The 22,646-nt window shown below is 46.3% G+C and overlaps 1 protein-coding gene and 1 pseudogene across 8 annotated transcripts in view; one reads left to right on the forward strand and one right to left on the reverse strand.

Moving 5' to 3' along the window:
- Positions 1–22,646, reverse strand: part of LOC137504365 (uncharacterized) — a 73,341-nt gene that overhangs the window by 17,842 nt on the left and 32,853 nt on the right. For 4 of the 8 annotated variants that reach the window (XM_068232685.1, XM_068232690.1, XM_068232683.1 and 1 more), the window contains exons 4-5: positions 5,340–5,471; positions 3,594–3,738 (exon numbers count right to left, since the gene is read on the reverse strand). In XM_068232685.1, coding sequence (XP_068088786.1) covers positions 3,594–3,651 — 58 coding nt within the window. In that variant the 5' untranslated portion in view covers positions 3,652–3,738; positions 5,340–5,471. Of the gene's footprint in view, positions 1–3,593; positions 3,739–5,339; positions 5,472–9,511; positions 9,670–16,977; positions 16,993–22,646 lie in introns of those variants that run through there. The other 4 variants (XM_068232687.1, XM_068232686.1, XM_068232688.1 and 1 more) reach the window with 4 other exon arrangements.
- Positions 14,356–22,646, forward strand: part of LOC137504364 (TBC1 domain family member 30-like) — a 30,251-nt pseudogene continuing 21,960 nt past the window's right edge.

Here is a 22,646-nt window from a genome sequence, read left to right on the forward strand (position 1 = left end):
TGCGATTCAGCCAGCGCAAACGCGCTGGTGGAAAAGGGCCCTTACGGTCACTCGTGTGCCTGCATTAGTGAGAGTAGGGCGAGCTGCTGCACACTCTCTCTCATAGGGAAAGATTAGTTAGGCTTAGCTTGTCCCTAGCTGCATACCTGTTCTGTGAACCCACCACTGCATACCTGTTCTGTGAACCCACCACTGCATACCTGTTCAGTGAACCCGCCACTGCATACCTGTTCTGTGAACCCGCCACTGCATACCTGTTCTGTGAACCCACCACTGCATACCTGTTCTGTGAACCCACCACTGCATACCTGTTCAGTGAACCCGCCACTGCATACCTGTTCTGTGAACCCGCCACTGCATACCTGTTCTGTGAACCCACCACTGCATACCTGTTCTGTGAACCCACCACTGCATACCTGTTCTGTGAACCCACCACTGCATACCTGTTCTGTGAACCCACCACTGCATACCTGTTCTGTGAACCCACCACTGCATACCTGTTCTGTGAACCCACCACTGCATACCTGTACTGTGAACCCACCACTGCATACCTGTTCTGTGAACCCACCACTGCATACCTGTACTGTGAACCCACCACTGCATACCTGTTCAGTGAACCTGCCACTGCATACCTGTACTGTTCAGTGAACCCACCACTGTATACCTGTTCTGTTCAGTGAACCCGCCACTGCATACCTGTTCTGTTCAGTGAACCCGCCACTGTATACCTGTTCTGTTCAGTGAACCCGCCACTGTATACCTGTTCTGTTCAGTGAACCCGCCACTGCATACCTGTTCTGTTCAGTTAACCCGCCACTGCATACCTGTTCTGTTCAGTGAACCCGCCACTGCATACCTGTTCTGTTCAGTGAACCCGCCACTGTATACCTGTTCTGTTCAGTGAACCCGCCACTGTATACCTGTTCTGTTCAGTGAACGCGCCACTGCATACCTGTTCTGTTCAGTGAACCCGCCACTGCATACCTGTTCTGTTCAGTGAACCCGCCACTGTATACCTGTTCTGTTCAGTGAACCCGCCACTGCATACCTGTTCTGTTCAGTGAACCCACCACTGCATACCTGTTCTGTGCAGTGAACCCGCCACTGCATACCTGTTCTGTTCAGTGAACCCGGCACTGCATACCTGTTCTGTTCAGTAAACCCGCCACTGCATACCTGTTCTGTTCAGTGAACAGTTTGGTGTGTCAGTGTGAAGCAGTACCTTAATTACACTACCTGATTGATGTATACACATGCAAGATGTTTTAAAGCACTTTAGGCCTGTCATTTAGCATTCAATACGCTGCTTTGCGTCAAATCCATATTTTTCCCGGGAACTTTTGGCGTGTATCCCACTCCGCCATGCCCCCCTCCAGGTGTTAGACCCCTTGAAACATCTTTTCCATCACTTTTGTGGCCAGCATAAATTTTTTTTTTTGCATCCCCATTGAAGTCTATTGCGGTTCGCGAACTTTAACGCGAACCGAACCTTCCGCGGAAGTTCACGAACCCGGTTCGCGAACCTAAAATCGGAGGTTCGGCCCAACTCTACTCTTTGGGTGCAGTAGATCTGCATGCTTGTTCCGGTGCTGTGGCTAAAAGTATTAGAGACACAGGATCAGCAGGAGAGTCAGGCAACTGGTATTTTAAAAAAAGGAAAAATCCATTTCCTTCTCAGTTTAGGTTCCCTTTAAAGCGGAACTGAAGATACCTTAAAGGGAACCTAAACTGAGAAGGATTTGGATTTTTCCTTTGAAAATTATACCAGTTGCCTGACTCTCCTGCTGATCTTGTCAATAACCTCTTTTAAAACCTGGATGCTGGATGGAGAGTGATGCTTGTCGCTTCAGAATTCCCCACAGGTGTTCGACTGGGTTCAGATCAGGAGACACACTTGGCCATTCAATCACCTTCACGATGTTCTTCTTCAGAAATGCAAAAGCAGCTTTAGATGTATGTTTTGGATAACTGTCATGTTAGAAAAGTGCACGATGACCAAGTGCACAACGACCAAGTGCACGGAGTGATGGTAGCATCTTCTCCTTCAGTAATAGTATAGAGCAGTACATTGTTGAGTTCATGATACCATCAATGAAATGCAGCTCCCCAACACCAGCAGCATTCATGCTGCCCCACATAAGGACACTGCCACCATCATGTTTCACTGTAGGCCTCATGCATTTTTCTTTGAAATCCTCACCTTTACGACGCCATACAGTTTTGAAACCATTTGTTCCAAAAACAGTGATCTTTGTCTCGTCACTCCAGAGTATAGGGTCCCAGTAGTCTTCATCTTTTTCAGCATGGGCCTTAGCAAATTCTAGGCGTGCTTTTTTGTGCATAGGCTTTAGGAGAGGCTTCCTTCCCTATCCATGCATGCCATTCCTCTGCAGTGTGCGCCGTATGGTGTCACAGGAAACGGTCACTCCAGTTTGGCTTTCTACTGCTTTAGCTAACTGCAGCGAACTTGCATGGCGATTTTCTTTAACCCTTCTCATCACAAGACGCTCCTGCTGAGACCGCTTCCGTGGACCGCCTGGATGTAACTGTAAGATGGTTGCACTTCCTTCTTTCTTAAAATTTTGGATCACTTTTGCTACAGTATTTTGACTGATATGTAAAGCTTTGCTGATCTTGTAGCTCTCACCCTTTTTTGTGTAAAGTAATGATTTCCTTTCTCAGATTTTTTGACATTTCTCTTCCAAGTGGAGCCCTTGCTGACAGCATGAAATGGGAAGGGCTTTTCTTTGTTAAGTAATGCCCTTTTATAGTCACTGGTCTGCTGGACACCTCTTAAAGTGAACCTAAAGCCGGTAAAAAAAAATGAGATTAACTCACCTGGGGCCTCCCTCAGCCCCCTGCAGCCGATCGGTGCCCTCGCAGCTCCGCTCCGATGTCCCAGGACCCGCCGGCGAGCACTTCCGGTTTCGCCGTCACCGGCCGACAGGCATGGGAACGCGAGTGATTGTTCGCGTTCCCAGCCTGTATATCGCCCCCTATGCTGCTATTCCTATGCCTGTCGGCCGGTGACGGCGAAACCGGAAGTGCTCGCCGGCGGGTCCTGGGACATCGGAGCGGAGCTGCGAGGGCACCGATCGGCTGCAGGGGGCTGAGGGAGGCCCTAGGTGAGTTAATCTCATTTTTTTTTTACCGGCTTTAGGTTCACTTTAAATGAATCACTAGACTCACCAGTGGTTGAATGCCTGTTAATTAGAATTGTGTAGTCTTAAGTGTCTCTTTTCTCCTAAGACTATAATTGGGGTGTACTTATTTTTGCAACATGGGCTTGAGTGAATTTGCTAGGAAAATAATTTTTTTGTGTGTGCAAATTAACAAATCTTGTTTGCAATCAATGACCCACATTTGTGGGAGTATTTTGTAGTACAGTATTTCATAGAAAATGTTGATACTGAAAGGAAACTACAGGTTTTAAGACAAATTAAGTGGGGTGTACTCGCTGAGATATATATATAATGAACTACATTTGTATATACTGTATACTACATTGCTAATAAATGCATGGTTTTACACTTTTAAATGAAACTGTTCTTTGTGTGCTTGATGTTGTTTACATTTTTTTGTATCATACGTACTGGAGCCCTGGCTGGACACTTGGCTGGTCCCCTGGCTGGACCCCTGGCTGTCTGACATTTTCTTCACCTACTGGAGCTTCTTCTGCTGTACCCTGGAGAAATATGTCACCTTCTGAGACCACTATGGAGGGCGTGTCCTTACCTGCTGGGGAATACCAGAGAAAGGCTTTCATGTGAAATGAGTATAATACTCTACTGCTTCTACTCCGCTCCTGAACACATATTATTTGTACAGACTATAATCTGCCTGCCCTCCCCCTCCCCATGTGACGCAGGACTGTGTGACGTAACACTCCGTGTTCTGAATGGAAACATGACTATAGGTTCCTCCTCCCAGACTTCGGCACGAACACATCTTCCCGCCATTTTCAAATGTTTCCTCTATTCACATGTGTAATATTAACTCTTCATAAACAGACTCTTTTACACTACATGCGATTCCGATTTTGATGCGATTTTACATGTGATTCTGATTTACTTGCGATTAAAAAAAGTCCTGTATGCTGCATTTTTTGTCTTCAGAATTGTGATTTGCAGTGTAAAAGAATCCTTACATTGCATTAAAGTTTACTGGGGGTCACATATACAAACACACATATTCGTTATACACCTAACATAAACGCTGCTTGTATAATATGCGTTATTGCCTAGTCTAGTAGTAACAGACTTTATACAAGCGTGTATAACACCAATTACGCCATTTATGTAATGCGAGTTATGTAGTGTGTGTAACTTCAGCTACCGGTATATGTAACCCTCATTATCTGCGCATGTCTAGTTTAAGATAATATAGGGAATACAGTCCAATTGCTAAGAGCTTACCAACAGCAACCAACAACATTACATTGTAATAATAGAAACACGTGACATCATACAGCAGATGCTATGTCCTATCAGCCAATACCCACAATGACATAGCAATCCATGCTTTGCATTGATGAGGCCAAAAAGGCACAAAACAGCTCTCTTTCAGTGGGATTAAGTAGCTGTGCATAATGCTTTAGGGGTGCTCAGGCTCTATGCCTGAGTATTTAGGGATATCTTCTGTTCTAAGAAGGTGAATTTGTATTTATCACAGATTTTTTTTTTGTAGTAAGTGGGCTCTTTCTAGCATATCTGCTAAGTTTCCAAGACAAGAAACTGACCATTTTTATTATAAACGAAACGGACCCATACCCTTCTCGATTTCCTGTTTGATTCCCTACAGATAAGATTGATCCGCAGGGAAAATGTCCAAGCGATTTTGGGTTGATTTTGACCACAAATCGATCAAAAGTATCAATTTAACAAGACAGAGGATGAAGGTCGATTGGAGGAGGGGCAGAAGTGGCAATAGATGGACAGCCCATTGTGTTGCACTGCAGTTCGATTGATTTTCAATAAATTCCCTGCTCGGAACTATTGAAATCGATGTGCAGTTTATGCTAGGATCATATCCTTCCGGAATCGATTCCTTTCAGAGATGAATCAATCGTTTTGCCACATCGGGTGGCAATCTATAAGTGTATGGCCAGCTTTACTTGGGATAAAGATAAAATTCAAGAGCAAACGATATATAATATATTTTTTATGCTATCGGTCCTTTCTCAAATCATTCATCTTCCTTTATATCAGCAAAGCAATCATTTAAAACCTGTATCACCCATAATACCCAGCAACACATTAATGTGTCACCTGGCAGAGTTTTGTGATAATCCCCATATAAATATAAAACAATAAAAAGGCCAGCACAGCTGTATCACTTACCTGCGCCTCTCTCTGTTTCCCTGTCGATAGATAGTTTCACTTTCTCTGAAATCTGAACTTCCTCTCAAGGGATCTGGCCAGCTGCCTCTCTGTGTTCTGCAATCTGCATAAGCAATTTCCACAGTTTTCTATCTGAGATAGAGGAGGAGCAAATGCCATAATCACACCGCACGTCCGGATAAAGGAGGAACAAATGCCATAATCACACTGCCTGTCGCTGCCTTTTCCCGGCCAAAGGTCCTCTTCTTGTTCCATTGTTTCTTCTTCTTGCTCTGCAAAGCTAAAGTTCAGCAATCTGCCACCATGTCTCACATAGCTCCCAACTGTCCCTTTTTCAGAGGGACAGTCAGGGGCATTACTAGCCCCAAAGATCAGTGGCACGTGCCCCGGATCTATTCTGGAGTGCCCCAGATGTTCCCCAGTCAGCTGTGGTGCCTCAATGGTGGGCATGCTGGGAGCTGTGTTGCATCAATCAGGAGTATGCTGGGTGTTGTGGTGTCTCTATGTGGGCATATCGGGTGCTGTGGTGCCATGCTGGGCACGGTGATGCATTTATGGGGGTATGCAGGGAGCTGTGGTTCTTCTATGGGGGCATGCTGGGAGTTGTGGTGCCTCAATGGGAGGCCTGTGGGAGCATGGGAGGGGGTCCACTAGAAGGTCAGGGACTACTATGGGGGAACTGCCAGCTATCATGGAGGCAGAATGCCAGACCAGCCAGCACAGAAGCCAGGTAACTTTATTTTTAAGTGGCAATGCTTATTTATGTAATGTGCTGCATTTTTTTTATTTACAGTAAATGTAGAGGGGGCTTTATTCAACATTTTGCTGGGGAGGCCTACTTAGACCGCTGTTAAGTTAATGCAAATTTGGCTCCACCTATGACCACACCCACATTTTGGTGTGTGGACACACCCATTTTTCCGGCTGAAGTGCCCCGGATCTCTAAGGGCCCTTTCACACCAGAGGGATTTTTCGGCGTTTTAACGCCACGGCCGAAGTTGGCGTTTTGCTAGGTAAAAGAAAGTCCATAGACTTTCATTTTACCTTTCACATCTAACTCGGCGTTTTGGAGCGTTGCGTTTCAACACTCCCAGGAGCTTTGTCAGGGCTGTTTACAGCCGAAGTTGGCTGTTGGCGTTTCAATGATAGTCAATGGAAAACGCCAACTTCAGCGTTTTCAAATCGTTTTCAAAGCGTTTTACAGCTAACTTGTTCACTTATTTTTATAGAAGAAAAAAAAAGGACGTTTTCATATGAGCTGTAAAACTCTTTGAAAACGCTATGTATTGGAGTTAAGCAAAAGGCTGACTTTCAGCCTTTTCTACCGCAGCCTCTAGTGTGAAAGAGCCCTTAGGACCCTAGTAATGCCTCTGGGGACAGTCCCTCTTTGGGAACCAAATCCCTCTGTCCTTCTTTCTTCCTCACTTGTCCCTCTTTCAGAACTGACGTACAGATTTATGTAAATTTATGTATTTTTCTACTGAGTAGTGTGTTTAACCACTTCAGCCTTCAGTCGTTTTTCACCTTATGCATCCGAGCAATTTTCTCCTCCCATTCATTCGCCAATAACTTTATCACTACTTATCACAATTAATTGATCTATATCTTGTTTTTTCCCACCACCAATTAGGCTTTCTTTGGGTGGTACATTTTGCTAACAATTATTTTTTTCTAAATGCATTTTAACAGGGATATTAAGAAAACAATGGAAAAAAAAACATTATTTTTCAGTTTTCAGCCATTATAGCTTTAAAATAATACATGCTACCATAATTGCAACTCACACATTTTATTTGCCCATTTGTCCCGGTTATTACACCAATTAAATAATGTCCCTATCACAATGTAGAGTGCCAATATTTTATTTGGAAATGCGTGATTTGAGAGATTCCCTCACACTGTTTGAAGAAACGGCGTGACGGCCGCGGAACCGGTGGAGCAGTCCACCGAGGGCCTCTACTGCCACCACAACTCTGTAACGATTCAGTCCATCCCGGCTAAGTATTCCTCCTTCTTGTTCACACTGTATGCATGCCTCCTTGACTGTCTGTCCCTCTCAAATCACGCACTTTATACACACATATGCTAGTAACTATGGATTTATTATAACACAGGTTGTGTATATGATCATTGGGTAATTGTTCTATGAATTATTTTCTGTGTTTCACATGAATTAGCACTAATGCACTTATATTCATATAGGAGGTACTGAACCCGGGTTCACATGGTGTTGGTGTGCTCAGTGTTGAGCACCCACATCTGATATTATTATACAGATCTGTCTATAATTATAAACCTTATATCCCTAATTATGATGATTGATAATTACTGTACATGGAATTGTTGTGGTGTGCGTTGTTTTTAGTGTTTTAATTGTCATATTGGAAGAATTATACTTAATAAAGTGTTGTATATATTTACACCTATAATTATGTGTGGTGCTGTTTCTATGAGCTGAATCCCGTTTCTTAGCTTCTTAATTGCTCTAGCACACACTAAGGGTAAGAGTGCAATGAGCCCTTCCTAGACTATACTGGGGACACCTTGCCTTGCTACCTAAACTGGGGGCAACTTTTTACCTGTACTGGGGTTAATGTTTACCTGTACTTGGGGCATTTAACTACCTATACTGGGGCAACTTTCTACCTATACTGGGGACACCTCCAGGGCTGGATTTGTATTCTTTACTGCTCAAGGCCACTGTCACCAACCGCCCTCCTTCAGTATAGGTAGCGTGATGACCCCTCCCCCCTTCCTTCTCGTACAGGTAGCCTGATGAACCCCCACCCCCAGTATAGATAGCCAGATGACTCCCTTAATCTCTCAACCCCCCCCACCTTTCAGATAGGTAGCCAGCTCCCTTTCACACCGCAGCAGCCATCAGTGTCACTCATTTCTCCGCTCGTCTCTAATGCAGAAGATTCCTCTTCCTCTCTGTCTTCAATGCTGCCCAAGTCCATAGCTACCGGCCAAAATGAAAATGTGCAGAGAGAGCAAGGTGACTGCTGCACAGGCAGCAGAGTACTGCGGTCAGGCGCTCAACTGATCTACCGGCACTGCAGCATTGCAAATGCTGCACCAGTATATCCTGCTGCTTACGTGCCCTTGCTCCTGTGGTGCCCTAGGCCATGGCCTAGTAGGCCTTGGCCTAAATCCGGCCCTGGACACCTTGGCTTGCTACCTATAGGGGGTCATATAACTACCTATACTGGGGGCATTTAACTACCTATACTGGAGGGCAACTTTCTACCTATACTAGGGACACCTTGCCTTGCTACCTTGGGGCACCTTGCTACCTGTACTGGACCTATTTCGGGGGCACCTTGCTACCTATACTGGGGGCTCTTTTCTACCTATATACACCTTACTCACGATACTGGGCGCACCTTACTACCTATACCGGGGGTGGGGGGCTCTGATTGTGTGAAGGGGTTGCTTTGTCTATGAAGGTGAGGTAGGATGCTGTTAGTTAGTGGTTTCTGACGTGAGGGGGGGGGGGGGGGTGGAACTATTTTACCTAGATACGCGTCCGGTATGGTCACACAGTCTTACCTCCTGTAGTGCCAGATTGCTGAATAAGGCTGCAGAATCATATATAAGTCTCTGTATGGCACATTACGGTTGATTTACTATCACTATAGCTCTCCTTACTGCACGCTTAGCATGCCTTATCAGAGTCAAAATGCCTTATCAGAGTAGCATAGCGAGCGCTACAAACTTATGCCTGCTAATTGGCAATGACGACAGCTACACTCATCCTGCCCTGAGCCCCTGCGGGTCCAATCACTTTAAAGGACATTATCCCCACACTTTGATTGGCCCAATAGGCTGGTTGTCACTTGACAGGAAACTTGACAGTCAACCTATTGGGCCAATCAAAGTGCGGGGATAATGTCATTTGGACCCGCAGGTGCTCAGGGCAGGACGAGTGGAGCTCTTGTCATTGCCAATTAGCAGGCATAAATTTGTAGTACTCGCTATGCTACTCTGATAAGGCGTGTTAACTCTGATTATGCACGTTAACTCTGATAAGGCATGCTATTTGTTATAGTGAATCAACCCCATTAACTTTTGTACAGTTCTGATCCAGTGTTGTATAATATCTGAGAAGAAACCTAACATTTTTGAAAAGCTTGCAATAAAGGATGTACAGTTAGTCATAAAGGTTTTACCTGAATCAACGTTTGTTGGTTTGATGTCTGCATATCTGCTCAACCACGACTAACACCGTACTTCGCTTGAGTATTTTCTGTATCATTGGCTGAGCATTCAAAGTAGCAAATTAGCAATGTCCTTCCATTATATGTCATGCCATATCAATACAGTATTTCTGCAATGAAAATAATACTATGCATCATAAAAAATAGACAGTTGCATAAATGTAGGCATTCCAATAGAGATATCAAAGCAATCCTTTAATGAGCCTCCCTTTGCTATTATAACAGCCTCTAGGTACCTCCTACAGCTTGTTGAGTGTTTTCTGGATGGAGGTATTTTCGACCATTCTTCCATTCAAAATGTCTGAAATTCAGTTAAATGTGATGGTTGCCAAGCAGAGGCGGAACTACAAGTCACGGGGCTCCGCAGCAAAACTTTGATGCCCCCCCCCCCCCCCCCCCCCAATGTTCACACCCTTTCCCTTGCCTGCCCCTGTTGACCTTCACAGCCTGGGAGCCCATCTTGCGAGGATCAGAACACAAGTGAAACCATAAAAACACCTGATCTAAAGGACACCCCTATATTGGAGGGGGGTGAAATAGTAGTTTGCCCCCCCTTACACCTCTGGGCAGGGACAGATTTACCTCAGAGGAGCCTATAGGCACAGATGTCCTGGCACCTTAGACTTTGCCCTCTAGGAATCTACCATCCCCGCTGAACTGCACCACAAGTGTGCTGGCTGGCCCAGCTGTCACTTCTCCCTTACTTCCCTGGCCCGTCATCGGTAGCTACAGGTGCCCCTTAGACTTAGGTAGACAGAGGTACCCTCAATATTAAGTAGCTAGAGGTGCTCCCAAGTATTAAGTAGCTAAAGGAACCTCAATATTAAGTAGCTAGAGGTGTCCCCAAATAGTAGGTAGCAAGAGGTGCCTCTGACTGAAGGGAGATCTTGTCAGTTGAATGCTGAGAGCAGGTTGTGTAATCTCTTATTTACTGTCATCAGGACTCTGCATAATGAAGGAGGGAGGGAGGCACTTGGGGAGGAGAGTGGGCCGCCTTTCCATCATCAGCCACCTGCAGGCGCGTGCCTACAGTGCCTTATGTGAAATCTGACCCTGCCTCTGGGCCTCCCTGCAATTGCTGGGGCTGCTCCCCTGTAGTTGAGTCCCTGCTGCCAAGCACTGACAGCTTTCTATAAATCATTCTATATAGTTTCAGCGATATTCAAGTCAGAGGACTGTGATGGCCATTCCAGAACCTTGTACTCCTCCCTCTGCATGAATGCCTGTGTAGATGCAAGCGTCGTTTGCGGCTTTGGAAATGAACGATTGTGTAAACGATCCGTTAAACCATGGCAGCAAAACCTGTGAAAGTCAATGAGGATTAGAACGATCCTCAACCCTTCAATCCAACATGGCGGTCATTCAAAAATGAGCGATCGATACAGGTGGCGTGCGTCCTGAAACATTGTTTAACAAAATGTTGTTAAACAATGTTGCGCAAAATCATTTGGAAAAATCGTTTAGAGGGTATGGGCCTTTGGATCTTCAGGGAGCGACAAACTGCACTAATCACACCGTTAAACAAATGGGCTGTGCCTGTGCTGGAATAGGGGACAAGAGAGCTACAGCCTGCAGCCAGACCACAATGACTGCTGAAATATACACACAAGCAAGGGAAGCTACACTTCTCCTGCTAAGGGACCAAGATTTTAAAGGGAAAAGTAGGTGATCAGGGGAGTGGTCAATTTACATACACACAAGATGGCTCGAACCTCCGATTTTAGGTTTGCATACATCGAACGCGAACTTCCGCAAAAAGTTCAGTTCGCGCAAACCTTTCGAACCACAATAGACTTCAATGGGGAGGCTGGTCACAAAAGTGATGGAAAAAATGTTTCAAGGAGTCTAACATCTGAGTTTTTGCCTGGAGGAGTGGGATACACGCCAAAAGTCCCCGTGAAAAATCCGGATTTGACGCACAGCAGCGTGTTAAGGGCAGAAATCACATTGCATGCTCAATTGGAGGCCTAAAGTGCTTTAAAACATCTTGCATGTGTATACATCAATGAGGTAGTGTAATTAGTGTACTGCTTCACACTGACAGACCAAACTCACTGTGTAACTCACCGCACACAGCTGTTTGTGTAGTGACGGCCGTGCTGGACTGGTGCGCACCATGACGAGAGTGCAGGTGATGGCGGCTTTCCAGCCCATATGGTCGCCGGGCTGAGGTAGCTCAATGACAGAACAGTGACTGTCCAGCTGATCGAATTTGGTTTGTCCACAATGAAGCAACGACCTTATTATCTTGGGTGTGCCCCCCCCCCCCCCCCCGAGACACTCATATAGCCATCGGTCATTGCTTCATTGTGATACGCAAGCCCCTTCACCGCGGCAAGGTAACAATCACGAAGGGGAATTGACACATGTACATGCCTTTTGTTTTGTTGTTGCAGCTGCAGTGCAGCCAGAAAAATTAGGCAGGCATGTACACGCACCAGAAAAATTATTATAGTGGCCGCTGCTAGCAGGAATCCGCCTAGAGTCCTGGACCCTGTTGGTGGTGGCGGAGAAGGCAGTCAAGCGACCTGCAGGCAGAGATGCTGTGTGGGGAGCAACTTAGTCCTTGGGTAGGCCTGACCGTGCTTTGCAAACCACGTGGTCAGATGGACCCTTGACCCAACGCTGTGTGCCAGAGATGACACCACTTGCCTTTCAACATCACGGTACAGTTTGGGTATCACCTTTTTTGAGAAATAATTGCGGTCTGGTATCTTCCACTGCGGGGTGTGGCTTTGCTTTTGTGTGCTGCTTTTCCTCAGGTGGCCATCTGATTGCAGTTTGTGCTTTGTCATCATGTGCCTTCGTAAGGAAGTTGTCCCTACGCTGGTCTTGGTCTTTCCACTGCTCAATTTTTGGTGGCAGAGAGTACAGATGGCATTGCTCTCATCTGAGGCAGCACACACAAAAAAATGTACACACCGCTAAGCCCTGGTTTGATGGCACTTTGGTGGTGGCGGTCGACTGAGTGTTAAGTGGGGTGCCAGAATCAGAGCAGGAGGAGGAAGATATGTCACGCTTCCGTGCAGAAGCTGAGGTGTTCTGTGTTAGTCAACTACGTCCTGACAATCTTGGTTGATGGCACGCGCCTTCTGAACGCTGTACTTTGGTCCAGGGCCGCATAAAATCACAACAGCACGACCTCGAACAGACCTGCCGGGTGGCCTGCCTCTGCCTGTTTTGCCCATATTGGGGGGATGAAGTGAAAGGTATGTGCACTGACTTTACTAATACAATGTGCAGTCACACAGGTGCAGTGAACAGGTATGCAGTGACTGGTATCAATACCATGTGCAGCTGTCACACACACAGGTAGTCACTGAATGTGCTGGGACTGGCAGTGGCACAGTAGGAATTACCAAGGGGGCCAAGGTCCAGCAGCTGCGACTGACTGACAGGGCTGTATATGCAATACAAGTGTCTGTGGGACACACACAAAAAAAATAGATCACAAGATCAACATTAGCTCTCAAAAGAGCTGTTGAGGATGAGGAGTGCTTTTTCGCAATAAGTATCAGCAAGAAGGAGCAACCTAACAAGTCTAACACAAGATACTAACTAAACTTTCCCTATGTCAGCAGGTTCTCTCCCTTCTCTAATTACTACAGCCACACGAGTGAGTGAAAAGGCTGACGCTGCCTGCGTTTTATAAGGGGGGGGGGCTCCCGGAGGGAGTGTAGCCTGATTGGCTACCCTGTGTCTGCTGACTGTGATGTAGAGGGTCAAAGACCCTAATGATGTAGTATAGGGGGTGGGTCAAACTCGCATATAGTTTGCGGTTCACCGCGAATGCGAACCACAAAAATTTGTGCGAATAAGTTCACGGTCGAACCATCTCTACACACAATTATTAACGCTCTGCACTCAAGTCACCGAAGTCCCCTTTAGAGGATATTAGCATTTTCTAGAGGAAAATGTCTCACGTAATATCCTCTAAAGGGTGACATGCTTGTTCCAGGTGTGACTCCTCTGGCTGCATGCTTGTTCCAGGTGTAACTCCTCTGGCTGCATGCTTGTTTCAGGTGTGACTCTCCTGGCCGCATGCTTGTTTCAGGTGTGACTCCACTCGCTGCATGCTTGTTGTAGGGCTCTGACGCCACTGCCTGCATGCTTGTGGACTCACACCTGAAACAAGCAAGCAGCTGGTGAAGTACCACCTGGAACAAGCATGCAGCCAGTGGAGTCACACCTGGAATAAGCATGCAGCCAGAGGAGTCACACCTGTAACAAGCATGCAACCAGAGGAGTCACACCTGGGACAAGCATGCAGCCAGTGGAGTCACACCTGGGACAAGCATACAGCCAGTGGAGTCACACCTGGAACAAGCATGCAGCCAGTGAAGTCACACCTGGAACAAGCACGCAACCAGTGGAGGCACACCTGGAACAAGCCTGCAGCCAGCGAATCACACTTGGTACATGTATGAGATGGTTGGCAGGGAGATGGTTGGTAGGGAGGGAGACAAGGATCTCTCCTCAGGATGGTAATGATGTCCCTCTTGTTGCCACATCTCCTTCTCCAACTACCGCACCTTCCTCTGCACTATAAACTTGCTCCAGAAAACCTCTCTGATACTCAACAGTGTCACTAAACCTGTTCTGCTATAAAGACTTTATTTTCCTGCAGAGAAAAGCGTGAACCTCCCGATCCATCCTCCTCCCTCGCCATCTGGGTATCTGGGAGACAGGCTGGAAATTTCCTGCTTTGTGAACAGGGGTTGTTTGCGTCACAGTGGATATGAGCTTTATGTGAGAGGCTCCTGGGATTAGCAGCTGTCATCTGGGCGGCTGTCCTGCCTGCAGGACATAATCCCATCTCCTCCATGAGACAGGAGAAGGTAACAGGCGGCCTGCGGAGAGCTGGGAGATCCCTGAAGAGGCAGAAGGCTGGAGGAGTGAGGAATGCGCTGTCCAATGTGCTGAAGAAGAGGAACAGTCTCTCTAGAACCGCACCACGATTGCTCTGCACCCTGGAGCCAGGTGACCCCAACACACACACAACACAAGCCTCACTTCTTCACATTGGGGACTTCCTGGCTGCTGGGCTGGCGAGTCTTCCACGGAGGGATATTGAGTCCCTAGTTGATGACAGTGTTCAAATCAGAAGGTGGCAGGATCTATTGCCCTGCGTGGAGGGGGGGGGGATGAGGTATTAAACTTAGCTTAACCCCACACTTCCCTAATAATCTGCCCAGCATCAACTGCCTTCGTTTTTTGCGTTGTAATCCAATCTTTTTTTTTTTAAATAGTAGGGAGCACAGATACACAAGATGTTCAACACTCTGTACCAGCAGGACCTCCAGCAATACAAATACATGCTTATGTGTGGTTTGAGACATCATCAATAATGTTGCATGTTCATATGATAAATTACAGCAGAATAAGGAACTCCAGGAGGAGGTCTCTGTCCTTGCAAGCTTACAATCTAGACTAGAGGGTAGTGGGTTGGCGACCCACATTTCAGTATCATGATAATACCAAAGAACTATGTTAATATATATTTTCATGGGACAACACTGAAGATATGACAAGCTGATACGGTGTAAAAAGTAAAGAGGGTATGTGTTATCCCAAAGCAATCAACAGACTTCCTAAGGAGACAGGAAAAACACAGAGACACCAGGAGCCCCTTATGGTGTATTATGTCAAGTGCTGATCACAAATTCTTCAAGAGCAAAATAGTACTCCCAAGTGTGGGTTGCACGACTAGCAACCACAGTATGAAGGCAGGTGAGGAAATCCCGTCCTCACTCGGGTTCTTTAGTCATCAGATATGTGGGTCGCGCTCCAGAAAAAAGCAATAGTTCAGAAATTGAACACTAGACTAGCCCCCCAAAGCAGCTGGCGGCTGTGACATAAAAACTGGGAGGGAGATGGCGCCCCCCAAAAATAGGTGGTGAACGGTATATCTATATTATATGACTAAAAATAGCAAAAAATATAAATAATAAAAGTGGCTTACCTCAAAGGGGCAAAGCAAATTTCAAACAAAAGATTTATCACTCATCAGACACTATCAATGATAACGCATTTCGCGGAACACAGTACGCTTCCTCATATCAAATACAAAGCAGTGTCTTTATACTGTAGACGGTAAGTTCGGAGCACTTTTAGGCACCACCACTACCACCTATTTTTTGTGGCGCCTTCTCCCTCCCAGTTGTAATGTAAAAAGTAGTCAGTATACAGCTTTTATAGCAGTGTAAATTTGCAGTCCCATCAAAATGTTGTCATTTTTCACTTAGGGGTGTACTCACTTTTGTTGCCAGCGGTTTAGACATTAATGGGACACCAAATTGACACCATTATATTAGCTGTACACTGACTGCTTTACATTGTATCAAATTGTCATATCTTCAGTGTTGTCCAATCAAAATATATAATAAAATATTTACAAAAATGTGAGCGTTATGTATTTCAATGGCACTGTCATTTTCTGCAGCACTTTACAGAGTACATACTGACACTGACTGTCCACAGAGGAGCTCACAATCTAATCCTACCATAGTCATAGTCTAATGTCCAACCATATTATTAGGTACTTTTCCGTTAGCCCGGCGCATCCACTAGGTGGCGATAAAACTCCACCAGAATTACATCTTTCCCTACTATCCATGGCGGCCTGGAGGGTGAATAGTAATTAACGCCACCTGCCGGATGCGCCCGGCTAACAGAAAAGTACCTATTATTATTATTATGTATTTATATAGCACTGACATCTTCAGCAGCACTATACATAGTACATAGTCATGTCACTGACTGTCCTCAAAGGAACTCACAATCTAATCCTACCATAGTAATAGTTTAGTTTAATGGCTCTACCATATTTTTTTTATGTATTTATATAGCACTGTCATCTTCTGCAGCACTTTACAGAGTACATAGTCATGCCACTGACTGTCTAATCCTTCCATAGTCATAGTCTAATGTCTTACTATATTATTATTATGTATTTATATAGCTGTTACATACTCTGTAGAACTGTACAGAGAACATAGTCATGTCACTGCAGGACAATAAGTGATTTTTTCTTCCAGGGTTGGACACGAAGCTGAAATTTGCCCTGGAAGCTCCGTTAGCACAGAGTGGATTTCAACAGGTAGGCAGATGTTGCTGCATGTGTACAGTTCTGTGTATGGGATGGGTTACCATATTTTACTATACATAAAATCTTTTATTGATCCTGTGTTTGACTCGTCCTCAGGGCCGGTTCTAGACTCTTTGCTGCCTGAGGCAAAGTTGTGAGGATGCGCCTTCCACCCCCCCCCCCCCCCCCCCCCCCAGGCAATAGGGTAGTCAAGGGGAGACATTATTAGGATGTACACTAGCATTTTAGTCCTGTCATGAAATAGGGATAAGTGAGAAACATTTTCACATTTGCTTTGCAGTGACTAAGCTATACATTTGCTACTGAAAACCTTAACAAATTGCCAGCATCTTTGGAGCAAATTTTGTATTTCCATGAATTGGGTTGTGGAAGGTATTTCCAGCACAAGTCCAGCGATGCCCATCTATCCACTTTGCCTCCTGCAGGCTCTAATGCACGGCATACTTCCTGTATATCATGTGACTTACAGGAACCAGGAAGTATGCCATGCACAATTACAGAAATGGAAATAGGCATTTCCGGTGTAATGTCTGATTGCGCTGCCCGGAAGCTCCCTTCCACACTGAGTAGCACGCATGCTCAGTGTGAAGTTAATTATGCTGCTGATGGTAAAATAATAAATATCTCCGCTTCCACACATCAGAGAAACCTATCTTGGGAACCAGTGGGTCTCGGGGGCTGCAATTTGGCATAGAGGTAGTTCGGGGGGGTCCCCTCCCTACCCTGAAAATTTGGGGAGTGTAGGATGTGAAGAAGCAGAGATATTTAGTATTTTACCATCAGCAGCATAATTAAATAGGAACTGTGGCCGCACAGTCTCCTACTGCGCATGCGGGGCAGCGCAAATCCAAAGGCAGCGTAATCAGACACAACACCGGCCATCGCTACTAAAATGTACTAATGGCCACTGATAATTCCAAATATATCTCTCTTTCATTTAACATGTTTGCATTTTCTGTAGTACCTCCTGTACTTTTTAAAAATGTTTAGTTAAACAAACATTTATTTCGAATGATGAATGACTGTGAAGTACTTTTTTTAAACTCATAAAAGTTTGTTTCATTTCAAACCCATTGTGGTTGTGTATAGAGCCAAAAATGTTAGAATTGTATCGATGTCCCAATATTTATAGCCCTGACTGTATACTTCGCATTTTCCCTTAAAACTATTGTGTCTTAATCAAGGCAAAATGTATACTTTTTGTGCCTCTGGGACAGTGATCTGCAAACTTAGCTCTCCAGCTGTTAAAGAACTACAAGTCCCACAATGCATTGCGGGAGTCTGACAGCCACAGTCATGATTCATAAAGACAAATGCATTGTGGGTCTTGTAGTTCGCTAACCTCCTTGGCGGCTCGGGGTCCCCTGCGCAGGAGGATTTCTCAGGCCCCGCTGGGTCGATCTGCATAATTTTTTTTCCTAAGTGCTAGCTGCGTGGGGTACGCAATTGCCGCCGCTACCCACCGATTCGCTGCTACCCGCCGCGCCGAGCCGCCCCCCAGCGCAGCCTGGCCAATCAGTGCCAGGCAGCGCTTAGGGGTGGATCGGGATTCCCTCTGACGTCCCGACGTCCATGACGTCATCCCGCCCCGTCGCCATGGCGACCGGGGGAAGCCCTGCAGGAAATCCCGTTCTGAACGGGATTTCCTGCTTACTCTGATCGCCAGAGGCGATCGGAGTGGGTGCGGGGATGCCGCCGCCCAGCGGCTATCATGTAGCGAGCCCTGGGCTCACTACATGATTTGAAAAAAAAAAAAAAAAGTGCTACGCTGCCTCCTTGCTGGCGGGAATTGGACCGGCAAGGAGGTTAACAGCTAAAGAGCCAAGTTTGCAGATCACTGCCCTAGGCCATGTATGTTGTGGCTCCCATTTCTTGTGCAGCAACACCTCTCCCATTTCATGTGCAGCCCCCTCTTCCATGTGTATCATCCATGTACTGCAGCCCCTCCCATTCCATGTGCAGCCCACTCTTCCATGTGTATCGTCCCTGTACAGCAGCCTCCTCCCATTCCATGTGCAGCCCCGTCTTCCATGTGTATCATCTATGTACAGCAACCCCTCCCATTCCATGTGCAGCCCGGTCTTCCATGTGTATCATTCATGTTCTGCAACCCCTCTCTCTTTCATGTACAGTTCCCTTGAATATCAGTTTCACTTTTTCCTGTGTTGCTCCTCATTTTCAGCATCCTCTTTCATACGTAGCAGCCCGTTTCATGTTCAGGTGCCCCTCCCAGGATGCAGCCGCACAAGGCTCAGGCCTATTTGGCCTTTCCAGAAATCAGGCCCTGGTCTCAATATTATCTACAAAGTAACAATGTATGTAAAACTTCTATAGTTTTCCGAGTTCCTGGACAGATGTGTGACTCTTTGCTTGCTGTGTGTTCTTGCGTCCGCAGTGGTACGATGCCTTCCGAGCGGTGGCCAGACTGCCCAGCGGAATCCCCAGAGAGTGGAGGCGGAGGGTGAGTCCAGCTATCAGGCCCGCCGTGATACACCACCTACGTGGTATTTACATAACTGCCTCATTTTGGCAGAGATTCCCCCATTCATCCTCGCACATGACAAATGTCCCCATCTCTATTGTTTGCAGGTATGGCTGACACTGGCTGACCACTATTTGCACAGCATCTCTATAGACTGGGAGAAGACACAACGCTTTGTGTTCAGTGACAGCTGCAATCCTGATGATGACTCAGTTGGGCTCCAGATTGTCAAGGTGACACCAACATCTTCTTAGAAAATTAAATGATCTGATGTATAAACACCATTGTTAATAGGTCCATATAAAGTAGGGATAGTGAACTAATCGGCATGGAGAGCCGCGGAGGAGGAGCACTTATTTGTTCCCTGAGCCCCCTGGAAAGCTTACTGCCATAATTATAAACCTTTTTTTCTTCAATATAGTGATTATGGAATATTTATTTAAAGTGATTATGTAGGGAGAGATAGAAGTTTGCCTTCTTAAAACAAAAGGTTATTTACAATTATTCAAGTTGGAGTGAGCAGATGAGGTGTCCCACAATGCATCACTGCTGAATATGCAAATCACAAATACCTTCTGTTTTAAAGAGACACTGAATCGAGAATAAATCTCGCTTCAGAGCTCATATTCAGCAGGGGCATGTGTGCCCCTGCTAAAACGCCGCTATCCCGCGGCTAAACGGGGGTCCCTTACCCCCCCAAATCCGCCCCTGCAAAATCAACGACCAACTTGGTCGTAGATTTTGCTGCTCTTGAGGCAGGGCTAACGGCTGCAGCGCCGTCTCTCCCCCGCCCCTCTCAGCGAAGGAAGACTGAGAGGGGCGGGGAAGAGGCAGAGATACGCGCTGATAGACGCGCATGGAGGCAGGGCTGCGGCCATTAGCCCTGCCCCAACAGGAAGCGATCCCCGGGACTCCACAAGGGGATTTGGGAGGTAAGGGACCCCCGTTTAGCCGCGTGATAGAGGCGTTTTAGTAGGGGCACACCTGCCCCTGCTGAATATAAGCTCTGAAGCGAGATTTATTCTCGCTTCAGAGTCTCTTTAAGAAGGACAAATTCTGTTTTACATTTTTAGTAAGAGGGCTTTTTGTCCTTTATATCCCCCTTACACACTCCTAGGAGTTCTGCTTCACTGTGAGCTTGCTGGGCAATCTGTAACTCAGTACTTTGCAAATCTACAAGTAGTAGAGGTTTTGAAGTAGAGTTAAAATCTGTTTTAAAGCCCAGTTATTTGCAGGGATGATCATTGCCATGCTAATAATTCTAAGATGATGTAAATTTTGTGTAAATTGATGCAGCTTGGAAATAGACAAATCAATCGCAGCGGCTGCAACATGATCGAGCATAACGTTTGCATCAGCTCATAACTAATAGCATCTCATTGACTATCCCAAATCATAAGTTAAAAAAAAATAATTCCTTAAAGTAAACCTGAAGTGTTTTTAAAATATAAAACAGATACAGTGTTTCCCCTAAAATGAGACCTACCCCTAAAATAAGCCCAAGCTTATATTTCAAGCATGCTTAAAATATAAGCCCTACCCCAGCGTACATTTGAAAAGGGCTCCTGGAAAAAAGGGAGTTTGTTATTTGACCAAATTAGGCTACAAAGGGCGCCTGGTGTAGCCCATATGCCAAATTAGGCTACAAAGGGTGCCTGGTGTAGCCCATATGCCAAATTAGGCTACAAAGGGCGCCTGGTGTAGCCCATATGCCAAATTCTGCTACAAAGGGTGACTGGTGTAGCCAAAAAGCTAGTTTTAGTGTATAAAAAGGACGCTGTTTTAGGCAAAATTTGTTGGGCTATAAAAGGGCTCTGGATATACCCAAGAAAAGTGATTGCTATGACCTAACTTCTCCCCACTCTCACACAGAACCCTCCCCTGATGATGCCTCATCCCCCTTGGTGGTGCCTAACCCCTCCCTGGTGGTGCCTAACCCTAAGCCTCCCCCTTCCCGCTTGTGATGCCTAATCCTACCCCAACCCCCCCCCTCCAAATAAAAAATCTTGGCTATAAAAGAGCGCCCTTTTGTAGCAGGATCAAAAGCCTTGAAGCCAAATCAAGAATATGGGTTACAAAGGGGCACCCTTTTGTAGTCGAGTCAAAAACCTTGTATCTGAATGAAAAATATGGACTACAAAGGGGCGCCCTTTTGTAGCTGAATGGAACACCTTATAGCCAAAAGAAAACTCGGGAGCCCTTTTCACCACATTGTAGCCCATATTTGCAGAAATAACATTGAAGTCTATCGAGGCGCCCTTTTAAATAAAATCTGTAATGAAAAAAACTCCCCTGGGGAGTACTCACCTCAGGTGGGGGAAGCCTCCGGATCCTATTGAGGCTTCCCTCGTCCTCCTCGTTCTAACGGCGGCAGAGAAAATCCTCCCGGAGCAGCGGTGATGTAAATATTTACCTCTTGGCTCCAGTGCAGGCGCAGTATCCGCTCTTCCTACAGAGATAGGCGAAAATAGCCAATCTCCGTCGGGCCGCTCTACTGCGCAGGCGTAAGTCTCCTGCGCCTGTGCAGTAGAGCGGACCAGACGGAGATCGGCTATTTTCGCCTATCTCCTTCAGAAGAGCCGCAACAGCGCCCCCGCTGGAGCCCCCCTAAAAGCGAAATATTGCACGGGCTGTCGGATTTGTCACCTGTGCGTTTCGGGGGCTGCAGCGAGACCGCCGTGGGACACAGGAGGACGGGGGAAGCCTCGATAGGGTCCAGAGGCTTCCCCCTGCTGAGGTGAGTACCCCCCAGGGGAACTTTTTTTCAGTACAGGTTTTTTTTAATACAGATGGCTCAAGAGCTCTTTTCGACTGATTCCCTACCCTGAAAATAAGACCTAGTTTAAATGGGACGCTATGTGTATGGGGAAGTGTGTGGTGTCTTACCGCACCTCCATTGTGGCTGCATCCCCCTCCGTTCCTTGTAACTTCTCCGGTGTATGAAGCGGCATAGTATTGAAGTTGTGAGGGAGACCTTTGACCCTCATGCTGATGCTGTATGCAGTACGCTAGAGGTCAGCTCTGCTCTGGCGCTCCTCTCTTATCATAATCAATGTGTGCCCGGCTGATGGTCCCAGGTGCACACGGATTATGACAAGAGGGGAGTCATACTTACCAAACACACAGGAGAAACTCACTTCCCAAACAGTTCTCTGCTGCTTATATAAAGCCTGCAGGCTGCTTGTAAGCCAATCAAGAAGTGCACATACACATGACACCTAGTCTGCAGTGATTGATTCAAACAGAAGCTGAGCTACTCAGCTAGTCATAGGAGAGGGTTTCAGTTGCATATAGACAATGGCTATATGGCCAGCAGGGGGCACCAGCGTGCAGGATATACCCTCTCATCTGCCCCCCTCCTAACTAAACTGCATGGGAATCTACATTAAAATTTAAAAACAATAATGGTGCACAAGCCAGCCTGGGGCCCCAGGAACTCTCACTGCCCGGGGCCCCAGAACCAGCATGCAACACCATATGTGAGCGCAGCCAAGCCC

Source organism: Hyperolius riggenbachi, chromosome 4 (genome assembly GCF_040937935.1).
Source record: "Hyperolius riggenbachi isolate aHypRig1 chromosome 4, aHypRig1.pri, whole genome shotgun sequence".
Classification (NCBI taxonomy): domain Eukaryota; kingdom Metazoa; phylum Chordata; class Amphibia; order Anura; family Hyperoliidae; genus Hyperolius; species Hyperolius riggenbachi.